At 44.6% G+C, this 18,567-nt stretch overlaps 6 protein-coding genes across 6 annotated transcripts; 3 read left to right on the top strand and 3 right to left on the bottom strand.

Moving 5' to 3' along the window:
- Positions 1–250: 250 nt before the first annotated feature.
- On the bottom strand, positions 251–1,831 carry GL218_08067 (putative serine-O-acetyltransferase cys2; the record flags this gene model as incomplete). The annotated part of the gene is made up of 1 exon (XM_033584856.1): positions 251–1,831. One exon carries the CDS (start codon positions 1,829–1,831, stop codon positions 251–253), a length of 1,581 nt encoding a protein of 526 aa, XP_033441032.1.
- Positions 1,832–2,578: 747 nt separating this feature from the next.
- GL218_08066 (uncharacterized protein) lies at positions 2,579–3,725 on the top strand (the record flags this gene model as incomplete). Its single annotated transcript, XM_033584855.1, has 3 exons — positions 2,579–2,893; positions 2,961–3,246; positions 3,310–3,725. 3 exons carry the CDS (start codon positions 2,579–2,581, stop codon positions 3,723–3,725), a joined length of 1,017 nt encoding a protein of 338 aa, XP_033441031.1.
- A 385-nt stretch (positions 3,726–4,110) lies between these two features.
- GL218_08065 (Fatty acid transporter protein) lies at positions 4,111–6,017 on the bottom strand (the record flags this gene model as incomplete). Its single annotated transcript, XM_033584854.1, has 2 exons — positions 4,111–5,942; positions 6,011–6,017. 2 exons carry the CDS (start codon positions 6,015–6,017, stop codon positions 4,111–4,113), a joined length of 1,839 nt encoding a protein of 612 aa, XP_033441034.1.
- A 3,620-nt stretch (positions 6,018–9,637) lies between these two features.
- On the top strand, positions 9,638–10,883 carry GL218_08064 (uncharacterized protein; the record flags this gene model as incomplete). Its single annotated transcript, XM_033584853.1, has 2 exons — positions 9,638–10,331; positions 10,384–10,883. 2 exons carry the CDS (start codon positions 9,638–9,640, stop codon positions 10,881–10,883), a joined length of 1,194 nt encoding a protein of 397 aa, XP_033441033.1.
- A 581-nt stretch (positions 10,884–11,464) lies between these two features.
- GL218_08063 (uncharacterized protein) lies at positions 11,465–13,179 on the bottom strand (the record flags this gene model as incomplete). Its single annotated transcript, XM_033584852.1, has 2 exons — positions 11,465–12,973; positions 13,042–13,179. The coding sequence occupies 2 exons, from the start codon at positions 13,177–13,179 to the stop codon at positions 11,465–11,467; spliced, it is 1,647 nt and encodes a 548-aa protein (XP_033441028.1).
- A 3,318-nt stretch (positions 13,180–16,497) lies between these two features.
- GL218_08062 (uncharacterized protein) lies at positions 16,498–18,382 on the top strand (the record flags this gene model as incomplete). The annotated part of the gene is made up of 3 exons (XM_033584851.1): positions 16,498–16,760; positions 16,829–17,596; positions 17,662–18,382. 3 exons carry the CDS (start codon positions 16,498–16,500, stop codon positions 18,380–18,382), a joined length of 1,752 nt encoding a protein of 583 aa, XP_033441027.1.
- Positions 18,383–18,567: the final 185 nt, after the last annotated feature.

Here is an 18,567-nt window from a genome sequence, read left to right as displayed (position 1 = left end):
ATCACACTCCAAAGTACCTGGGTTTTAAGATTTATGACAACACAAGTACCTATTACACATCTATTATACCTACCATAGGTATAGATGTATATATATTAGGTATTTAGGCAGACACGGTGTAACACACCGGCATTCTTAGCCGTTGATGCCTTGAATTTATGAAAACCTCTGCGCCATCGTATGCAAATCTCGAACTCGAGCGTGACGTAAGTCTGCGCCAAGTACAAGGCCATCTATTAGTAGATGTATTCTACCCTAAGAAGTTTTTAATATTGCCTCCAACATTTTTTAGATCTAGCAAGAATGTGTCGTGGCCGAACAAACTCTGTTCCTCGCTTAGCTCTACATGCGTTACGTTTCTATTTCCAGTGAGGCGGATAGCATTAGCAACTTCTCGTTGCTGCCAAGCGGGAAATAAGATGTCGCTTGCTACGCCCATCACCAGAGTCGGGGTATCCCTCAGCGGTGATAAACCTTCAATCAGATCTTGAGGGGGACGGGAGTCGCCTGGTATGGGTGAGTTGGAATCATCCACGTACGTTCCAGGTTGCTCAGAATATGGCATATCGGGTAATGTGAGGCTACAATACCGGTCATTTTCTTCGGAGGTTGATCCAGACTGAATAAGCCTCTCACGTTCGGCTCGTCGTTGGGTAGCTGCTTGTTGATTTTCAAGACCTAAGTCAAACAGATCCATGGCCTTGCTGACATATAAGAGGCTGTTTGGGTCATATGTCAGACAAAACTTCTCGCCCGCATGGTCTAAATATGTCTCAATTAAGAAATCTGGACATAATGCAGGCGGTTTTGTCGGGTCAGCTCTCCTACGACCAAACCGTTGCTCCCACTCGGGTCCGGACCGATATGTTACCGTAGCGATCTCCCTGGCTAACTTCATCCCGGCGTGCGGCGGGACTTTGCCATAGTAAAACCCGCGATTCCAATTTGGGTCCATCATGAGCACTTGCCGCTGCGTGTGGCGCATTGCAACACTGTAGGGATGGCTTCGTGCGCAGCCGCTGATGGATACTATACGGCTCACCCTTGAAGGAAACAGTACACCGGCTGCCAGAGACTGCATTCCTCCCATACTAGATCCGACGCTTGCGTATAGTTTCTCAACACCTAGATGATCTAAGAGCCGGAACTGTGCCCTCACCATATCCTCCATCGTAAGTATTGGAAACCGAGTGGCATATCTCTGACCGTCAGCAGGATCAATGCTACTTGGCCCGGTAGATCCGAAACAGCCTCCAATGACATTTGTACATATCACGAAATACTTATCCGTGTCGAGACAGGCCCCTGGGCCGATAAACTTCTCCCACCATCCAGGTTGAAGGTTGCTCTCGGTCGAGTGGGCATGAGATGAAGCAGATAGACCCGTATGTAGTAATATCACATTGGACTTGTCTGAGTTTAGTTTTCCCCATGTTTCGTATGCGACATCGAATTTCGGCAGTGTCCCTCCCCAGTCTAACGAGAGAGGGTCTTCACAATGAAATATCTCGGTGGCTCCGGTGGTATATGCGGGTTCCGGCCCCGTCGAGAGAGATTTCGCTTCTAACGACGCCGATCGTATCTCTATCGCATCGAGGCAAGGAAATGCCATAGCAGGGTTGGAGGCTTCTCCTTGGCTTGTGCTAGCACGCCTGGGGGGCTGAGAATGTAATAATCGCGCGCCATACTGCAGAGAGGGAGCTTTGAGAGATGCTGATGGCGAAGGCCGGGTTCGGAGTAAGAAGGTGGGAGGTCGCGCGTTGATGATGATGGGCTGTAAAATGGTAGAGACGCGTCGCAGGTCTACCGCGCTATGACCTCGGATTCTCATGATGACTTATTGAATAATAGGAAAGTATAGAGGCCCAGAATGGACAGCTGCTTCGATATCATTTCCAAGATCCATGATCCAAGTTTGAAGAGATTAAAAGCTTAGCTTTGCGTAAATTGAATAGTGTTGCACTATCTCACGTGTTTTTTTTCTTTTAGTTGGACTTCTAGAACATGAATTCCCCCCCGCTTTCTCCAAATTTTAAGCTATAAGCACTAGCATGATCGATAAGATAAAATACGCTCCTTCAAAAAAAAACTTATGATGTCACGAAATGACATACGTAATGCCCACGCCTCTTGGTAGCATCTATCGTGATATTGATTTGACTCATATAAGAAGTTTGTGTTACCAGGAGGTATGAGAATTGAATGGATGCAATCCGTTTGGATATACCTATCATGTATATAAGCAATGTATTACGCTACACATGTAATGATTGATATTAAAATGGCTTGTATAACAATTTATCCCATTTCTTAGTGACATAAATATATTAATTCGCCCGAAGCACTTGACGTATTTACATACTCAATTATACGAGAGGTTCCAGTTTTCTTATAGCTGTACTTCTGCCCATCTCCACTTATTCTAGGCTGCGGTAGGATAGGCACTAAACCGCTTTATTAACCTTATTAACCTTTCCTTCTTTCTTTGATTAACATGTTTGACCTTGTTGACATTATCTTATTTCTCTTAATTTCAATAATCTTTAGTTTTCAGTTCCTCAGTATTCGTAATAGAACTATGGATACTCCAAATCCGCCCATCCTGTTCAACCCTAGGGGAAGAAGACGGCCTCTGATACCAAACTTGAATCGGCACCAGCCCCCACGTGAAAAGCCGCGAATCTTCACAAGCACTTATGAGGTTACGCCAGAAGATATAACCGAAGTGAAAGATATTTTGTTAAAGGCTAGGAATCTACCTCTTGAACTTGTCGATATGATCTTAGACAATGCCGAGTATTGGGTTTGTTCTTCTACTATCATCGACCATGACGATTCCGAATCAGGTCGGATCTCCATCCACGGTGCACGTGAAGGAGAAAACCAATTTCTGGTCAGTAAAGCTTCATAAGAATCTTAACTTCATCTTGTTCTTGTTCCCAGTTGACGTGTGATTATAGCTTCGTACTAAGCCGCTTGGGCTTACTAAATGGTCACCTTCCAGCCAAGATCTGTGGAGAATAGAAGCTACTCCTAAGCAACTCGAGGAGGAATACCCTCAGTCTGATCTGCAAAAATTTGCAGAGGGTCCTCTTCCCACGTTAGAACATCCATTTCGAAAAGTTGTTTTCGATATTGAGAGTTGCGATCAAGGTTGGAGTAGTCACCATGGCGATCATGGTACTTATCGCAGCTCCTTTACGTGGTTTGAGGCGGGGTTAGAGCGTTTTGATAAGAACAACGAATGTGAGAGAAATTCTAGGCCATATTGGAGACATAACCTGTGTTACTTACTTGACTATATAATAGGCCTACCGGATTGTCCAGATCAGAAAAACAATGATAAGTCCAATGATTTAGATATCCCAACATGCGCGATACGCCCAATTTGGCCCTCAGTACTACAGGACCAAGGCGGCGCTGGTGGTCCACGATACCATCATGATTTACTTGCTGATAAGAACCATGAGATACAGCGCAATAAACATGCTGTAGGTGAATTACAACACCACCACGTTGAGTGGGCCTGGGATGACAACATTGATCCGGAATCCTTGGAGACGGAACGCTTAACTGAAGTTGGCCGGGGATCAGGTACAGGTAACGGCGAGTTCGTTAGGAACTTGAAATTTGGGGATATGATCACTGTCTGGGGTCATGCAAGATTTCCAGGATGGAAGAATGACGTCAAAAAGGTTGGGGTCAAGGTTTATTGGACGCTATAATTTGCCTTTCAACCCTGAGGTAGAGCTGTCATGGTGTTTCTGCTCTTTTTCGCTTGGACATCAATACGATCCTTTTATACCGTATACCTAAGTCACTAATAAGATGAATAAAGTATCTGCTTTACTACCGAACATTTTATTCTACCTAATGTATTAAGGACTTCGCCTGACTGGAAAATTACTCGTCTCTAACACCTTTAATTACCTCGTGATACTATCCTTACACCTAGAAACGGTAGACTTATTTATCTTACCTAATTCTACAAGAATCTTATAGTGTACTGTAAATCTAATAGTTATACGATCAAAGTTGGACCTTACCAACCTTAAGCTCCTGTAAGTCCTTACTCCTGAACGGAACATATGCCTTCTCGCTAGGAGGTAGCTAATAAATCGCATTGGCTTCTTCTCCATTTTCCTCCGCCGCCTTCTCAATGGCCTCCGGATCGATCCCCTCAGACCTCAGGCGTCCTTTCTGGACCTTCATCGTGCCCGTGTACTCAAGCTGCTTGACGACCCTTAGAAATATCGGCACCGCGTATCGCGGGAGATTTTCAAAGCAATGCTTTGCCAGCCCCTTTAGATCCAAGCCCTTCCCACTAGCTATATCCTCAGCCTTGATAGAAGTTCCCTCTGTTGCAACGATAGCCGCGCACCCAGCTCGCCCGTCTGCGTTGGGAACTAGGACGCCGTACACACTCGCCTCGGCAATTTGTGGGAATGCGCCTACGACGTCGCCGACTTCGGTTGTCGACACGTTCTCTGAACGCCAGCGGAACGTGTCGCCAAGGCGATCCACGAAAAACAGCCGGCCCTCCGCGTCTAAACGCATCGCGTCACCCGTTCGGAACCATAGGTCCCCTTTGCTAAACACGTCTGTGACCAACCGCTTCTGGCCGGCTTGTGGGTTGCCGTGATACACTGGTGTTGCAGTCTTCGCCGGATCGATACGATGGATGGTCTCTCCCGGCTCATCGGTTTTGCACCGAATCGCAAAGCCTTTTGCATCTCGCACGATATCCTGCGTGTCCGGATCGATGCGCACACGTGCTTCGCCGCCGCCGTTGAGCAAATGCCATAGCGGACCTCTTATAGCTATCGCGCCCCGCGAGTATTCATTCCGGCTCGAGTTACTAAGCAACCCAACCCCGTCCGTCGAGGCGTAAAACTCGTAGATGACTTCAATACCGAAGCGCTCCCGGAACGCCTCCCATATATCCGGCCGCAGACCGTTGCCGTATGCTATACGTACGTTGTTTTCGGTGTCGAGAGGGCTGGGCGGCGCGTTAAGCAGATACCTGCATAATTCGCCCACATATTGGATGATCGTGGCTTTCGACGAGCGGACCTCGGGCCAGAACGTGTTATGAGAGAACTTGCGTGATAGAACTAGCGTGCTTCCTGAATGGATACACGAGGCGCAGGCGAGACCCTGGGCGGAAGCATGATAAAGCGGGAGACAGGTATATAACCTAACGCCGGGCTTGACGCCTAGTTTGCCTCCAGCTTGCTTTAGGAGCACATAGCGCCCCCGATTTACGACTGTGCCTTTGGGCTTGCCCGTGGTACCGGATGTGTAGATAAGAGATGCTATATCCGTGGGCTTGATATCTTCGCGGCGCGAGGCGGGAAGCGGCTCTGTGTCCGTGAGAGCGCTTATAGATGAATGGCTGTAGTAAACTGTCTGGATGTCGGCTGAGGTAAGTTCTTCTTCAACGGGGGAAACGAGATGGCGGACGTCTGAGTCCGCAAGCATGTACCGAGCACCACTAAGCTTAACGCAATGAATAAGCGATTCGGCTGTCAAGTTGTAGTTTATGAAAGCCACCGAGGCACCAATGCCCTCGAGGGCGAGCCAGAGCAGAAGATACTCGGGGCTGTTAACGCCATTTAGCGCCACCATCTCGCCCTTCTTAATCCCTAGGTCCTTGAGCAACCAATTGCCAACCGGTTGTAGGGCCTGGTAGAATTCGCGAAAGGTCCACTCACGACCCTCGAATATGAGGAAGGTAAGATCACCCATGGGGGTATTGGCGCGATCCTCAAAGGTATGATAGAGCAGCAGCTTTCCTTTTCGGGCTTCCTGCGCGATGAGCCTTAACAGCAAAGTAGCGCGCAGCTTATTGCTTCCCTGAGCTAAATCGTTCATTATATGAAAGCGAGCGTCCATGTAGGCCGCGAGGGCAACGCTGCCTGCAGCGGCCGCGGCTATAGGAACTAGAATTGATCAGTATTGACTACCTATATATATATGAATGATCGAGATAGTTTAGGTCTATACTTACAAGCCATTTTAGATATTAGAACTTGATGATAATATTTTTAGATACTGCGTAAACATGAAGTTTGAGACTAAGATCAGTTCTAGGAGTAACTTCTGGCTAGTGTTTTATCCGATAGCTCTCTTCATATTTATTTCTAATTCAAGTGTAAGATAGCACGGTGATACTGCAGATGACTGCGTGGCTTAAGAAGAGAGACAGATGTCTCAGATCGGCTGGCCGAGGTAACTCGATCGTGTTCGTGACGTGAAGTGGGTAAGTCTTTAATACAGTAACACGTCGGGTTTCGGTAACATTACAAGGGGTAGATTCCGGAGCATGAGTGGAGTCGGGACGGCATTGTGCATTTTGCATTTTTCACGTCCGCTAGAGTCGTACTCTTTACCAAATCCTACGTTTCTCTCGATGTCACCGTCTAGAAACTATATTCAGCTCTTCGTGATTTTTACCGCAACTCAAGTATTACTAGAGAAAGAAAATATGTATTAGGTACCTCTTAACTGATGAAGTTACACATGCGGTTATCCTCACCCAAGTTACCTTTTGCCTCAGCACCTAATTTAACTTATGCCTAGCCTGGGTTAGTAAAGCGAGTTGATCCATTATTTAGTGCTCTAGAAGGACTAGCAACTAAATAATATGATTTAAACCCTGAAAATAAATAAAGTGGTTCTTCGGTAGCGTAGTTAGATTTGTGATCTAGCCCGAGATTGTTGATATTTACTACGGTGGCACATTAGTTCATATCCGACAAAACAAAAAAGCGGATGAAAATTCGTCCGACTTGGCACATGCACTATAATTATAGCACCCACAAACGCTAAAATCCTTTATAATTATAGTGCATTACAGTGATGCATACGCTAAAATTATAGCGCTTAAAAAAAAAATCTTCGAGACTAAAATTATCCACTATATTTATAGCATATATACCCACTAAATACTTTATAATTATAAAGTATTACAGTTAATAATACATTATAATTATAAGGCTTGTAAATCTAAAATTGGTTAACATTAGAATAGCTATAAACAGCTACACTAAAAACCTTAATTTAACTTCAAAAAAAACTACTAAATCCACTGTAGTTATAGTGGCTACATACGCTAAAACTACTATAGCTACAGTACCTTAGCGGGAATACTAGGGACCTTATAAGGCTTGTGCAGGCCTTATATTTCAGGCAACCCCTGCAGGGTTTAAAAGTCTGAGATAGGCTATAAGGCCCGTGCGAGGCATCTAAGCCTTGCAGACAAAATAAGCCTTGTAAGCAGTCCGCTGTAAGTGCCCTGTAATTCTCCCCTAAAGCCACTGTAAATAATCCACTAGATCAACTAGAAATAGATGCCTGAACCACCTGTAATATGCTGCAGCACAACACCTGATTGGATATATGGCCACCACATACAATATTTGTACGGTCGCAAAAAAAAAAAAACCAATTACATGCTATGCTATTACACTGATACCTTCTTGTCCTTACTATTTGAGTCTATTTATAAGTACCTATGCAATTGAAAGGCATGTCATATTACAGAGTTGAATGTCATATTACGAGATTACACACATACCACTTGACTACGAGGGCATTTGATTTGATTACAAGTCTACAAGATTACGTATTACGCGATAGCCATTTGCTTGCTATTGTGGTATATATATCGTGCTTGCCGTGGTATTGAATTGAATTGATTTGTATGGCCTCAGGGGCCTCAGGGGACTCAGGGGATTACAGGTGGTATTTGACAGTGAGGGTGGTGATATAGCGATTTTAGTGGCCTTAGGTGGTTATGGTGGCCTCAGGCATCAAGACCACTGGGAACCTACTGTAATGAAATAACAGTGGCTACAGGGGAATATAATAGCGAATAATAGTGGAAATGCCCTGTAATGCTTTTGGATGTATTCAGCCACCCAATTTGTATGGGGAAATACATCTCTTTATAAGCCTTGTCATAAAATAAGCCTTGCAGATTTGCTAACCCTTGCACAAGGCTTGTCACTATAGCTAGGCCTGTACAAGGCCTGCGCAAGCCTTATAAAATCCCTAGTATTCCCGCTAAGGTAGATATAATAAACTTAATAAATTTGATTTTAACCTCGGAAACTTTTTTCTTAAGCGCTATAGTTTTAACGTATGCATCACTGTAATACTTTATATTTATAAAGGGCTTAAGCGTTTGCAAGCGCTATAATTATAGTAAATAATTTTAGCTTCGGAAACTTTTTTTCAAACGCTAAAGTCTTAACGCATGTATCACTATAATGCCCTATATTTATAAAGGGCTTTAGTGTTTGTGGGTGCTGTAATTATAGTGTATAATTTTAGCTTCGGAGATTTTTTTTTTAAGCGCTAAAGCTTTAGCGCATGCATTACTGTAATGCCTTATATTTATAGGGGGCTTTAGCGCTTGTAAGTGCTATAATTATAGTACAAATGCCAAGTCAGACGAATTTTCATCCGCTTTTTTATTTTGTCGAATATGAACTAATGGTGCACCGTATACTTACCTACCTACCTGGTAATATGTAATAATGAAGTTTGATAGTAAAATGCGATCTTTAACCCAAACACTTTAGGAATTTGCGGTATAACAGACGGTAAAATATACTAGAGCTAGATTATTAGCCATGTATATTTTCTGTTTGGGAATCATAATGAAATTTAGCTCCTTATATGAACTACCAAGGTACTCTCACCAAACCTAAGGCGGATGATTTATTAGACACATTGGTAGTATTGATGGTTAACAAACATATTATCAATACTATCAATGGTGGAAATTGGGGATAATTATGGTTATTATTGAATATAGATAAAACTGCTTTCTTGCTTGATAACAAGCAGGAGGTATACAATTCCTGAGGTTATATAATTTACCTGTCCCTAAGGTGGGTATCTGTTATGTCTGTTCCAACCCAGTCTACTAACTACCTACGGCACCTATTGAAGTATTTAAATGAGAGAAAGGACGGGTTAGTTTACAATCCTAATAGCAATGGTATAAATAACTTGTAAGTAGGTAGGTTTGATTATCTTTATATAAAGTAGGAGATTGCTGACTGTCCAAGGTTTACACATATTTTAGGTACGTATTTGAGATAGTTAGGAATGATATTATTTACTCTAAGTTGCAATTAACAATATCTGGGCCGAAAACAGTACCTTTTCCTTCTTCTTAAACTACTTAGGTACCTAACCTAAGGTAATGACCTAAGTAGCATACTCAAAGTATAATTATAACGAGTTGGATAATCTGCAAAGTGTTAGGTAGCGTTGCTAAAGTGACTCAGATGCCTTAGATAACTAGGTACCTTTTAGGTAGGTAGGTACGTTAATATCTGAATGGGCATATTCACATAAACGAAGCTACAAAGGCGGCACGCTCCTTCCGTATTGCTTCTTGCTTCGTAACTGCTAAATTAAACTTTCCGACGTGTTGACGGCAGGTGCATTCAATAACTTTTTATCGCCGCTTACATTTGGCACTATTGTTTTTTAATTTCTTCACACACCGAATTTCATCATTAAGGAGTTCATATTTAATCGGCGTCTGTTTTCTTCTTTGTCTCTTTCGCACTTCTCTAGCCAATTCTGTCCATTTACGTCGTTATATCCCGAACAGAAAATGGCTTTTCAAAACAACATCGTGCCCCAAAGCCCTCTTCAATGGCTACCCATTGACATAAAGATAGATGTCATGGAAGCCCTTGATATTACCTCTCTCTACGCACTCGTAACAACCTGCAAAGATTTCTACAACATTCAAAAGAAATACGGAGGCATCATTCTTCGCACAATCACCACCAATGCTCTAGGTGACGCCCTCCCATCGGCTATGGCCTTACACGCAGCAAGGCTTACCGAATGGGTAACAGAATTGCCCGCATATTCTGATGATGAGCTTGTGGTTCTGGTACACAATTTTGGCCGTAGATATCTCAATCGGAATGAGATATGGATTAACCCGCAAGACTTCTCCTTTCCCATGGCTTGGGAGCTTATTTCTTTCCATCGCATCGTCGAGCATTTTGCTGAAGAATTCATGGAGGATACATTGTCAGACACGTACTTACGGAATTCTCGGGATAACATAATTCTAGAACCTACAAGCACAGAGATTGCCAGAGTGCAACTCACATTCTATTGTATGGAGATATCTCGAGAACTTCTCCCTTTCCACGTTACTGGGCTGAACGGTGGTGAGGGTAATGAACTATCATGGCAAATGCTCTGGCACTATTTCGCACCATGGGAGAATCGCATCGCCGAAGAGATTACCGATTTCCTAGACAAATATCTTGGTAATGCTATTTGTCAAGGTAAGCTCAAGCTGGCTACATTGTACTCCAATTTTACTAAGGAAATATATAGGATCTATCAATATGAGACAAGGAGACGTAGTTTACAACAGTTGGTATGCTGCTACAGGATTACGTGGCTTTGATAAATTGGCCGACGACGAGGTTGTATCTCTCAATACCGCCGATATCGAAACAAGCCCAGAAGTGTTCCGTCGCAAGTGTTATTTCGCACCCGGTGTATCTGGTTTCACATGGCTGCGCCCTGTTTCGGGGGACCTCATGGTTCGATCTTTCAACATAGACCACCTCTTAGCGACATTTCCTCAGAAAGAAAACGGTGCATGCGATAACTGGTACTTCACGATCGTCTCAGAGCAGCACAACCCCTTATATGCTGATTCAGAGCTCCTTCCTTGGGAAACTGCTTGGTGGGACCGTGCTCGAATTAACACCGTATTTCCAGGTATCCTTCCCAGTATAGCAGAGATCCAAGATATGGCAGAAGGCAATGAATACACTGGGGGTATCTTCGAGCCGGATGTCGACTATTGCGCAGAGATTGGCTATTAGGGAATGGGCTGGATAGTACACCTCGCATTCCTTATACCTAATACATACTTAGTACGGCCTTCAAGTCGTCGAGCTCCTCGTTGTTGAGGCTTGGGAGGTTTCGTGGGTTGTCGATAACGTACCGGAACGGGGCCAACCCAATAGTTAGTAAGGCAACGGTGATCTGGAAATGAGATGGTCTGGTTATGGCATATTATGGATGATTCATAACTTGGAGTGCCGTAGTTGTAACAGGTAGTGAGACCTCTCGTGGGGCCGATCAGGCATATATGCTATCGAGAGCTTAGAGACTTATGGTATATGAGCTTCATATCCCATGAATTCATAAAGTAGCTAGAAATGTCAAATGTTTCGAGTATAAGTTTACACGCTGACAGTTACGTGATAACTACCTAACTAAAGGGTATTCGCATTATCAAATACTTTCCATGACCCCTATTTTGACTAGATTCTGACTCTTACACAAGCCGACCGTAAATATAAGTAGTACATCAGCATTAAACTGATCAGTAAATGAACTTCTAACTTTTCTAACAATAACAATATGATTAAATAAAACAATACACTTTTATTCAAAGCAACTACTTCCTCAAGCTGATCCGACACGGATAACCATCAGCAGGATGCGCCCCTCCAGATTGCGTCTGGTAAGCGCGCTCGCTGTTAACACTCTTAACCTTGCTCGTAGGGTGCAAGCGATCCCATTCATCATACGCGTGCTTAATTTCAAACTCACGCACAGTAAGCGCCAACGTGATTTTCACATCGAGCATAGCTAGAGTCTGACCCAAGCAATTTCGCGGCCCATACTCAAAGGGTCGCCAACCCCCCTTAACGGGGTAAAGTGGGTCACCCGGCTCTACGAGCCAGCGCTCGGGTATGAATTCCATTGCGGAAGGCCAGTATTTCGGGTTGCGCTGTACGGCCGAATGTAGAATCCACATATTCGTTCCCTCGGTCGGATACCTGTTGCCCTTATCATCCTGGAGATACACGCCTGGTTGGCCGCCACGCATCGCGGACGCAGGGGGGAAGAGACGTAGAGATTCTTTGATGACCGCCGTGGTGTAGGGGAGTTGGTTGAGCAGATGGGGCTGTGCGCGCATTGCGTTAGCTGTTTCGGTAATGTCTGTACCAAACACGGCATCATGCTCGGCGCGGAGCTTGGCCATGGCTTCAGGGTGAGATTGTAGGAGGTAGAAGCAATAGCAGATTGTAGACGATGTAGAATCGTGACCAGCAAAGAGAAACAGGCGTATCTGCACTGTGGCCCAGTCCCTGAAAGCTGGATCAAGTTTCTTAGGGCGTGGCTTGTCCTCTTGTTGGGCCATGTAACCTGCTAAGGCAAGATGGATGATGGAGCGCGACGAAGTGGCTGCCTCATCCTCAGTCCATTCGGCATAGCGCTTGTCAAGTTGTTGGGCTATGTAGTTGTTCATCTGGTAGCTATTATACCATTGCACAAAGGGGCGAGCTGGGTTCCATCTAATTAGAAGATTCCACTCGTTGTCAAGGACATGCCAACGAATTTGCCGGCGCAATGCCGATGCTAAGGGATTGAACTGCCGTTGGGAATGAAGTCGCGAGTCCAAGGTTACGGCACCAATGACATCCATCATGTACCAACAAGTCACATCGTCTAGAGAGAACATTTTACCTTTTCGAGCATGCTCTCTCAGAATATCGACGTAGACTTCAGCCTCATCTACAACGTGAGAGGTCTGTTGTAAAATATAGCTGGCACTAAAGCCCGAGTTGAAGAGTGAACGAGAACGTTTCCATTCGGGCCCATTCATAGTGAACAAGTTTGCACCACCAGCTAACGGATTAAAAAAGGCATGTAGAATGGGCGGCTTAGGCAAGTCGTATTCCTGGCAAGCTTGTATAGCAAGCACAGGTGAGCAAATAACCATCAGGGGGTCGGCGAACGGCCACATATCTATATAGATGATAGAATCGGCATCCCTTTTTTCATTTTCACGGCATAAGACCTCAAAAGCATCAGGCTGCTGGGTGTCTTCAGGCAGCGTTTTCATAACTGGTGGAATGGCAAGGAGATGCCCCAGGATAGAGTTCCATGGTGGCATCGGCTACGCGGCGACCACATTAGAATTAGCAAAAGCAAGAAGAAGCAGACAGCCAGGGGATGATATCATACCATTCCTTGCTGGCGGAGGCGGTAGAAGGTAAGTCTAGCTTGATAGCCTTTGACAAGCAGGTAGACGAGCGCACTGGCGCAGGCAACTAGCCCAGCTGTGGCTGCATGTCCTACACTGAACAGCTCGTCGTTGACCATGATGAAGCTGAGGTTGCGAATAGTGGCGAAGGAAAGAAGGCAATAAAAGCCGAAGTTGAATGAGTAAAGCAAAAGAATCCTTATTAATGATGTCGCGGGAGGGAGGGATTGTCTACATGCAAGGGCTAACCCCTATCCCCGGGACACAAGGTAATTAAGGGTGGGGTGAACGTAGTAGAGAAGGGCAGCAATGCCGAATACTGCTAAGGAACCAACGGTGGCTTTGCTCAGGCTGTCTTCTGGCCAGTATAACCAAGCCACCAAAATAAGACGGATAAAGAGACTGATAGCTAGCACAAAATGAAGCGTGTTTCTCATTAGCTCGATAAAGGCCATCATATGGTTGCTGCAAAAAGGCGTGAAAGAGTTGATAAAATAGGTACCCATAATCCCATTCTTAACTTATGTGGTCAGGAGATAGGCTTGTATAAGTAAAATGCAGCCATATCACATACAGCCTTCTTGGGACGGAAAGGTGATGGGGGCTAATTTGTGGTCAAATGTGTATCTCAGCCTTCTTAAAACTATGCAGTTGTTTGCGCGAATGAGTTAGGTAGGGTTAGTATTTTGTTTGATTTGAATGCTAGACCCTCTTCTAGCCGTTTTGTGAAACATTAAATGTTGTGTAATATGGATAGGTAGATGTTGCTGATATATGAGTGATATGACCTATCGAATTTGAAATTTCTTGTATTTCATTTCCCGGTGAATTCCAGCGCCTCATATCCGATAAAGAAACATATCAAGCTCTCGTACAACGTAGCAATTCCAACAGCTAAATTAAACGGCAAGTCTAACATGTCTTAGGTGTGAATGGCTTCATATGCAAGTGATTCCTTAAATGGATGGTAACAAGATTTTTCATAAGTACCCTTTTCTCCTGCAACCAACCATCTTTGGACTGTGTCTGTTTCTATTATGCAATTATCAGGAATCTTCTTAGAGGCTCTGAGGAAGGATTTGCGGTGCAGATTAAGTGACAATATCCAAGTGAGACATCGTTAGTGTAATTTCATCCCATTTACATCTATCTATATTAATCACGCCATAGATAGCATATAAGATATAAGTGAAGATGTTACACAATCCCTCCATACCATCCCTCATTCTTTTTCTCTTTCGCTACTTACATTTTTGACCAACCTGCCGATCCTACACTATACCCTCCACTTGCAGCGGCAGGCTTTACATGTTAGTAAACGCCTGGAACACGGCAGCCTAAAATCAGCCTCAGTGGAGGATTAGAGGTTGGTGAAAAGCGGCTTCTGACTTACATGAAGTACCTAACCAACCATACTAAACACCACTATCGTGAGTCTTCTTGGCCTGCGGACCCCATTCCGCTGGCGCCTCAAAAGAATGCGGAATATGCATGATGAGCTGACGAGTGTCGTCGTTTCCAGCTAAGGTTTCTTGCTGAGATATATTGGTTAGTGGCGCCTCAGCGTCGATATCAAGATCGCGGTTATTGACCTGGATAAAAGTGCGTATGCCTGTCATAGTGGCGTTTGGAATATCGGGCAAACCATCGTGAGACTCGAGGTCTATGTGCTTTTTTTTCATGCGCAGAAACCGCATTCGGTAGGAAAAGTGTTCATGAGGCCGCAGTACTATTGCTCTAGCCCTGTTGTGACGCTGTTCATCGCTACTTTTCATCGGAGTAAGCAATGTCCGGAAAACAGTGAGTGAGCCCATAATCACGGCGACCGAAGCCTCTATAAACTGCCAGAAGAATTCCCATGGAACATTTACTCCTGCCACTCCATGGATATTGGCAACACGGATAATTGCAAAGCAAACCATGACAAGCGAGAGGCATAAAAACAGTCCCAGGCTGATTTTCTGCGTATTATGTATTCTGGCTCGATGTAAGACGATGATAGGGATGCTTGCAACTAGAGGGAACCTTGTTAGCAACCATGGGTCCCTTTGTTTGATAGTTCGTTCCTTTTGCGACGTACTGAGGATATCCGAGAGAGCATCCAACCCGGTAATCAGGCCAGTCATGGAGACATATAGAAGGTCCTTAGAGTGGTCAAAGCAAGCAACTTTTATAGTATCAGTTAGATGTGAAACCGAGTGCATATGAAGTATAGGTAGGTAGCTACTTGCCTGATTTAGCCCCAAAGTCTGAGCATAGAATGAAGGGTTCTGAAATCAAGAATATCCACGAAACAACGGTAAGAACAACTACAGCCCAGTAATAGTACTGGATTCCATCCACCTGGCGTATCAGCTGCTTGAAGAAAGCTAGGAATGAGAACTTGACGAAGAAAGTAGCTGTCCAGGTAATTACAAGAAATATAGAATTCTGTTGGGTGGCATTGTTTATGATGTCAGTTAGTTGCTGTGAATTGGTGTGATATATAATTGACAGGTCTTGCTGGATCGCCGTAGTAAGGTAGAATGTATCACAGAGGTGGTAAACTAGGCCTGTGGAGCCGGTAAGGAAAGCGGCCGCAATAAAGAGGAGGTAGTCGTCAAGCGTGGTACGTCTCCGGGTTTTAAGACGGATTGCTGCTCTAGCAAAAACTGAAATGATAGCAATACTAAAGACCACACCCACTGCCACCTAGGAATCGTACGTTAATTAACTCGACGTAGTATAAATTGTTTAAATATGATAGCCGGATGTACACACCTTGAATGCTTTCTTCTTGATACTTGACCACTTGTCAACTAGCTCATCGAGAGACTCTTGAGTCTGGTTCATGATGGGCTTCCTGTGTCTATCTCTTGATTCTTGATGTACAAAGGAGGAAAATGTCTTCAACTGTCTTGAGATATATCCCGACCTTGGTACTGAGCATTACTATTACCATCCTTAGTAGATGTCTACCTACCTATATAAGAAATATAAGAACCGGGGGGGGGATGGATGGTTATCGTCTGGTCTCGGATCACTAACAGCCCCCAACGGACACAAGAGTTGTGGTAAGCCCGAATGAGGTCCGGCCCGGTTGCGTGCTGGTGGTGGCAAACCCCCAGAGCCTGCAGGATGTCCCAAGGTGCACATTATCATGGAGGTTAGTTGTACCATACTCCTTTGACTTAATCGTGTTATTTCTACTAAACCGGATAGATAAATAAAGGAGTTAGAGCGAATTTATACTCCGTGATCTGTAAAATGGCATTTATTTAGTGTAAGTACTTGTCTAGGTGCCTACCTACCTAGACATAAGAGATATATGTTCTCTTTGCCTCGAAACTATAATTTCACTTTTCAACCATTCTTACTTGTAATTCCCCATCTCTATTCCTATTTACCTAAGGTAGTTATATACGAACTTATATCACCTTTAAATTCAAAATCGTACCATGATGTCTAGTAACACTGAGCCCAATGGCTCTGGCCGCTTTCAAAATGTTATTTTAATGCATACTAGTCAGGGATCTCTCGTCTTTTATATCTTAATCTCAATCATAATCCTCCGCTATGCGTATATCTCTCTCAGATATCACTATTCCCATTTCTCACGAAAACCTAAACAGATCCCCCCAACCTTCCCATACCTACTTCCGTTGCTTGGAAGTGCTATACCATTTACGTTCAATTGTGTAAATTTTGTCAAAAGGGTGACGTAAGACATCTGTTAATGGTCGGTTGTCAGTAGGCAACCGGTAATAGATCCAGACTGACGTTTTATAGACAATATGCCGGGTCATTGGTTCCAGTTAGGCTCTCGATCCTTTTAGGGGAAATATTCTTATTCCAGGGCCCAGAGAATGTTGCTGCAGTCTGGAAGCAGCAGCAATTAGGCAGCCCCATCTTCGTTTACACCTTCGCCCTCAAGAACATTTTTGGAATGCCCCAGCATGCCTTGGCTCCGTATAAAGCAGATAACTCAGGGTCTCATCGCCGCCCACACCCCGACAGCAATGTTGCCTCTCACAACCGGGTTGATTTCCTTACGCACATGGATCTTTTCAAGGCGTTCGGTGGATCTGGCCTTAATACATCCTTTGAGCGAACTGCCAACATCCTGAAGCGTAATCTTACCGGCTTAGACGTCCCTTCGGACGGATGGGTCGAGATGCCCGACTTCTATGGCTTTTTCCAGGACCAACTAGGCGCTGCTGTTATAGAAGGATTGTACGGCTCTACTCTGCCCCGGCTAAGCCCAAGCTTTATCCAGGATCTCTGGTCATTTGACAGAGCCACCCCTAAGTTTGCTAAGCTCATGCCTCGTTTCCTGATCCCTGAGGCATATCAAGCCCGTGAGCGACTATTAGACTCTATTCGAAGTTGGTATCGCCATGCAAGAGAGCATTTTGACGAGTCAGCTATTGGCCCTGACGGTGATGCGGACCCGTATTGGGGCTCGCAAATGATTCGGTCTCGGCAAAAGGTCTTGCTAGAGATAGACAATCAAGATGATGATGCGATAGCGGCTGCTGATCTAGGGTTGATATGGGTGTAAGTATTTCTACTCCTACCTCCTATACCTTATTATAATAAAAGCTTACCGCCAATAATTATAGGTCTATCACGAACCTAGTACCTTCGTCTATGATGTGCACACTGCATATATTTAGAGATACAAGCCTGCGTGACCGCATACGGTCTAGTCTAGACGGCGTATTCGATGAGGCTACCTGGGATATCGATATGGATAAGGTGCTCCGTAAACCTCTGCTCTCATCCGTATATGCTGAGACATTGCGATTGCACGTACAAGCTTATATTACACGCTGTTCACCTCACCGTGACGTGGGAATCGCCTCATGGTGGTTGCCTAAGAACCGAGTATGTATGGTTAATACGTACGCATCGCATATGGACACAAGTTTCTGGAACACACGCAACGGGGCTTTCCCCGTAGAATCATTTTGGGCCGAGCGCTTTCTAATCGATCCCCACGATCCTTTCAGTGGTCCCGTTAGGCATAACGTCCCGGCATCCCAGTATAAGCGGCCCGCGCCACCGGGCACTGATGATGAGGAGAATAAGCCTTATTTTTCTGTTCAGGGTCTTGAGGGAGCCTGGATCCCTTATGGTGGGGGATATGCGGCCTGTCCCGGTCGACATTTCGCGAAACGTATCATATTCTACACTACCTCTTTGCTCTTGGCTGCCTTTGAGGTTCAGATCCTGACCAAGGATTTGGACATGGACTCCTCGAGCTTCGGCTTAGGCACCCAGAAACCGAAGCAGAGAGTCCGGTTTAGAATTCGACGACGAGTAGGGAAATTAGGAGCATAGGTTATATTAGTTGCAAAGATCGCCCCGGTGCTCATCTTGTTTACCTACCTAAGGAGATAGGTAGGCAGTCACCAGCTGTGCGTCTATGTAAGGGATCATCTTTAAATAGATACATTCGTTCTTTATTTCTTTTCAATAGGATAAACAATATTCACATTAGATCTACTATGTAAGGGATTTATATG

This window comes from Daldinia childiae, assembly GCF_008694065.1.
Source record: "Daldinia childiae strain JS-1345 chromosome Unknown Scaffold11, whole genome shotgun sequence".
Lineage (NCBI taxonomy): Eukaryota > Fungi > Ascomycota > Sordariomycetes > Xylariales > Hypoxylaceae > Daldinia > Daldinia childiae.
Note: the sequence above shows the minus strand (reverse complement) of the source record. Positions and strands in the feature narration are given on the sequence as shown.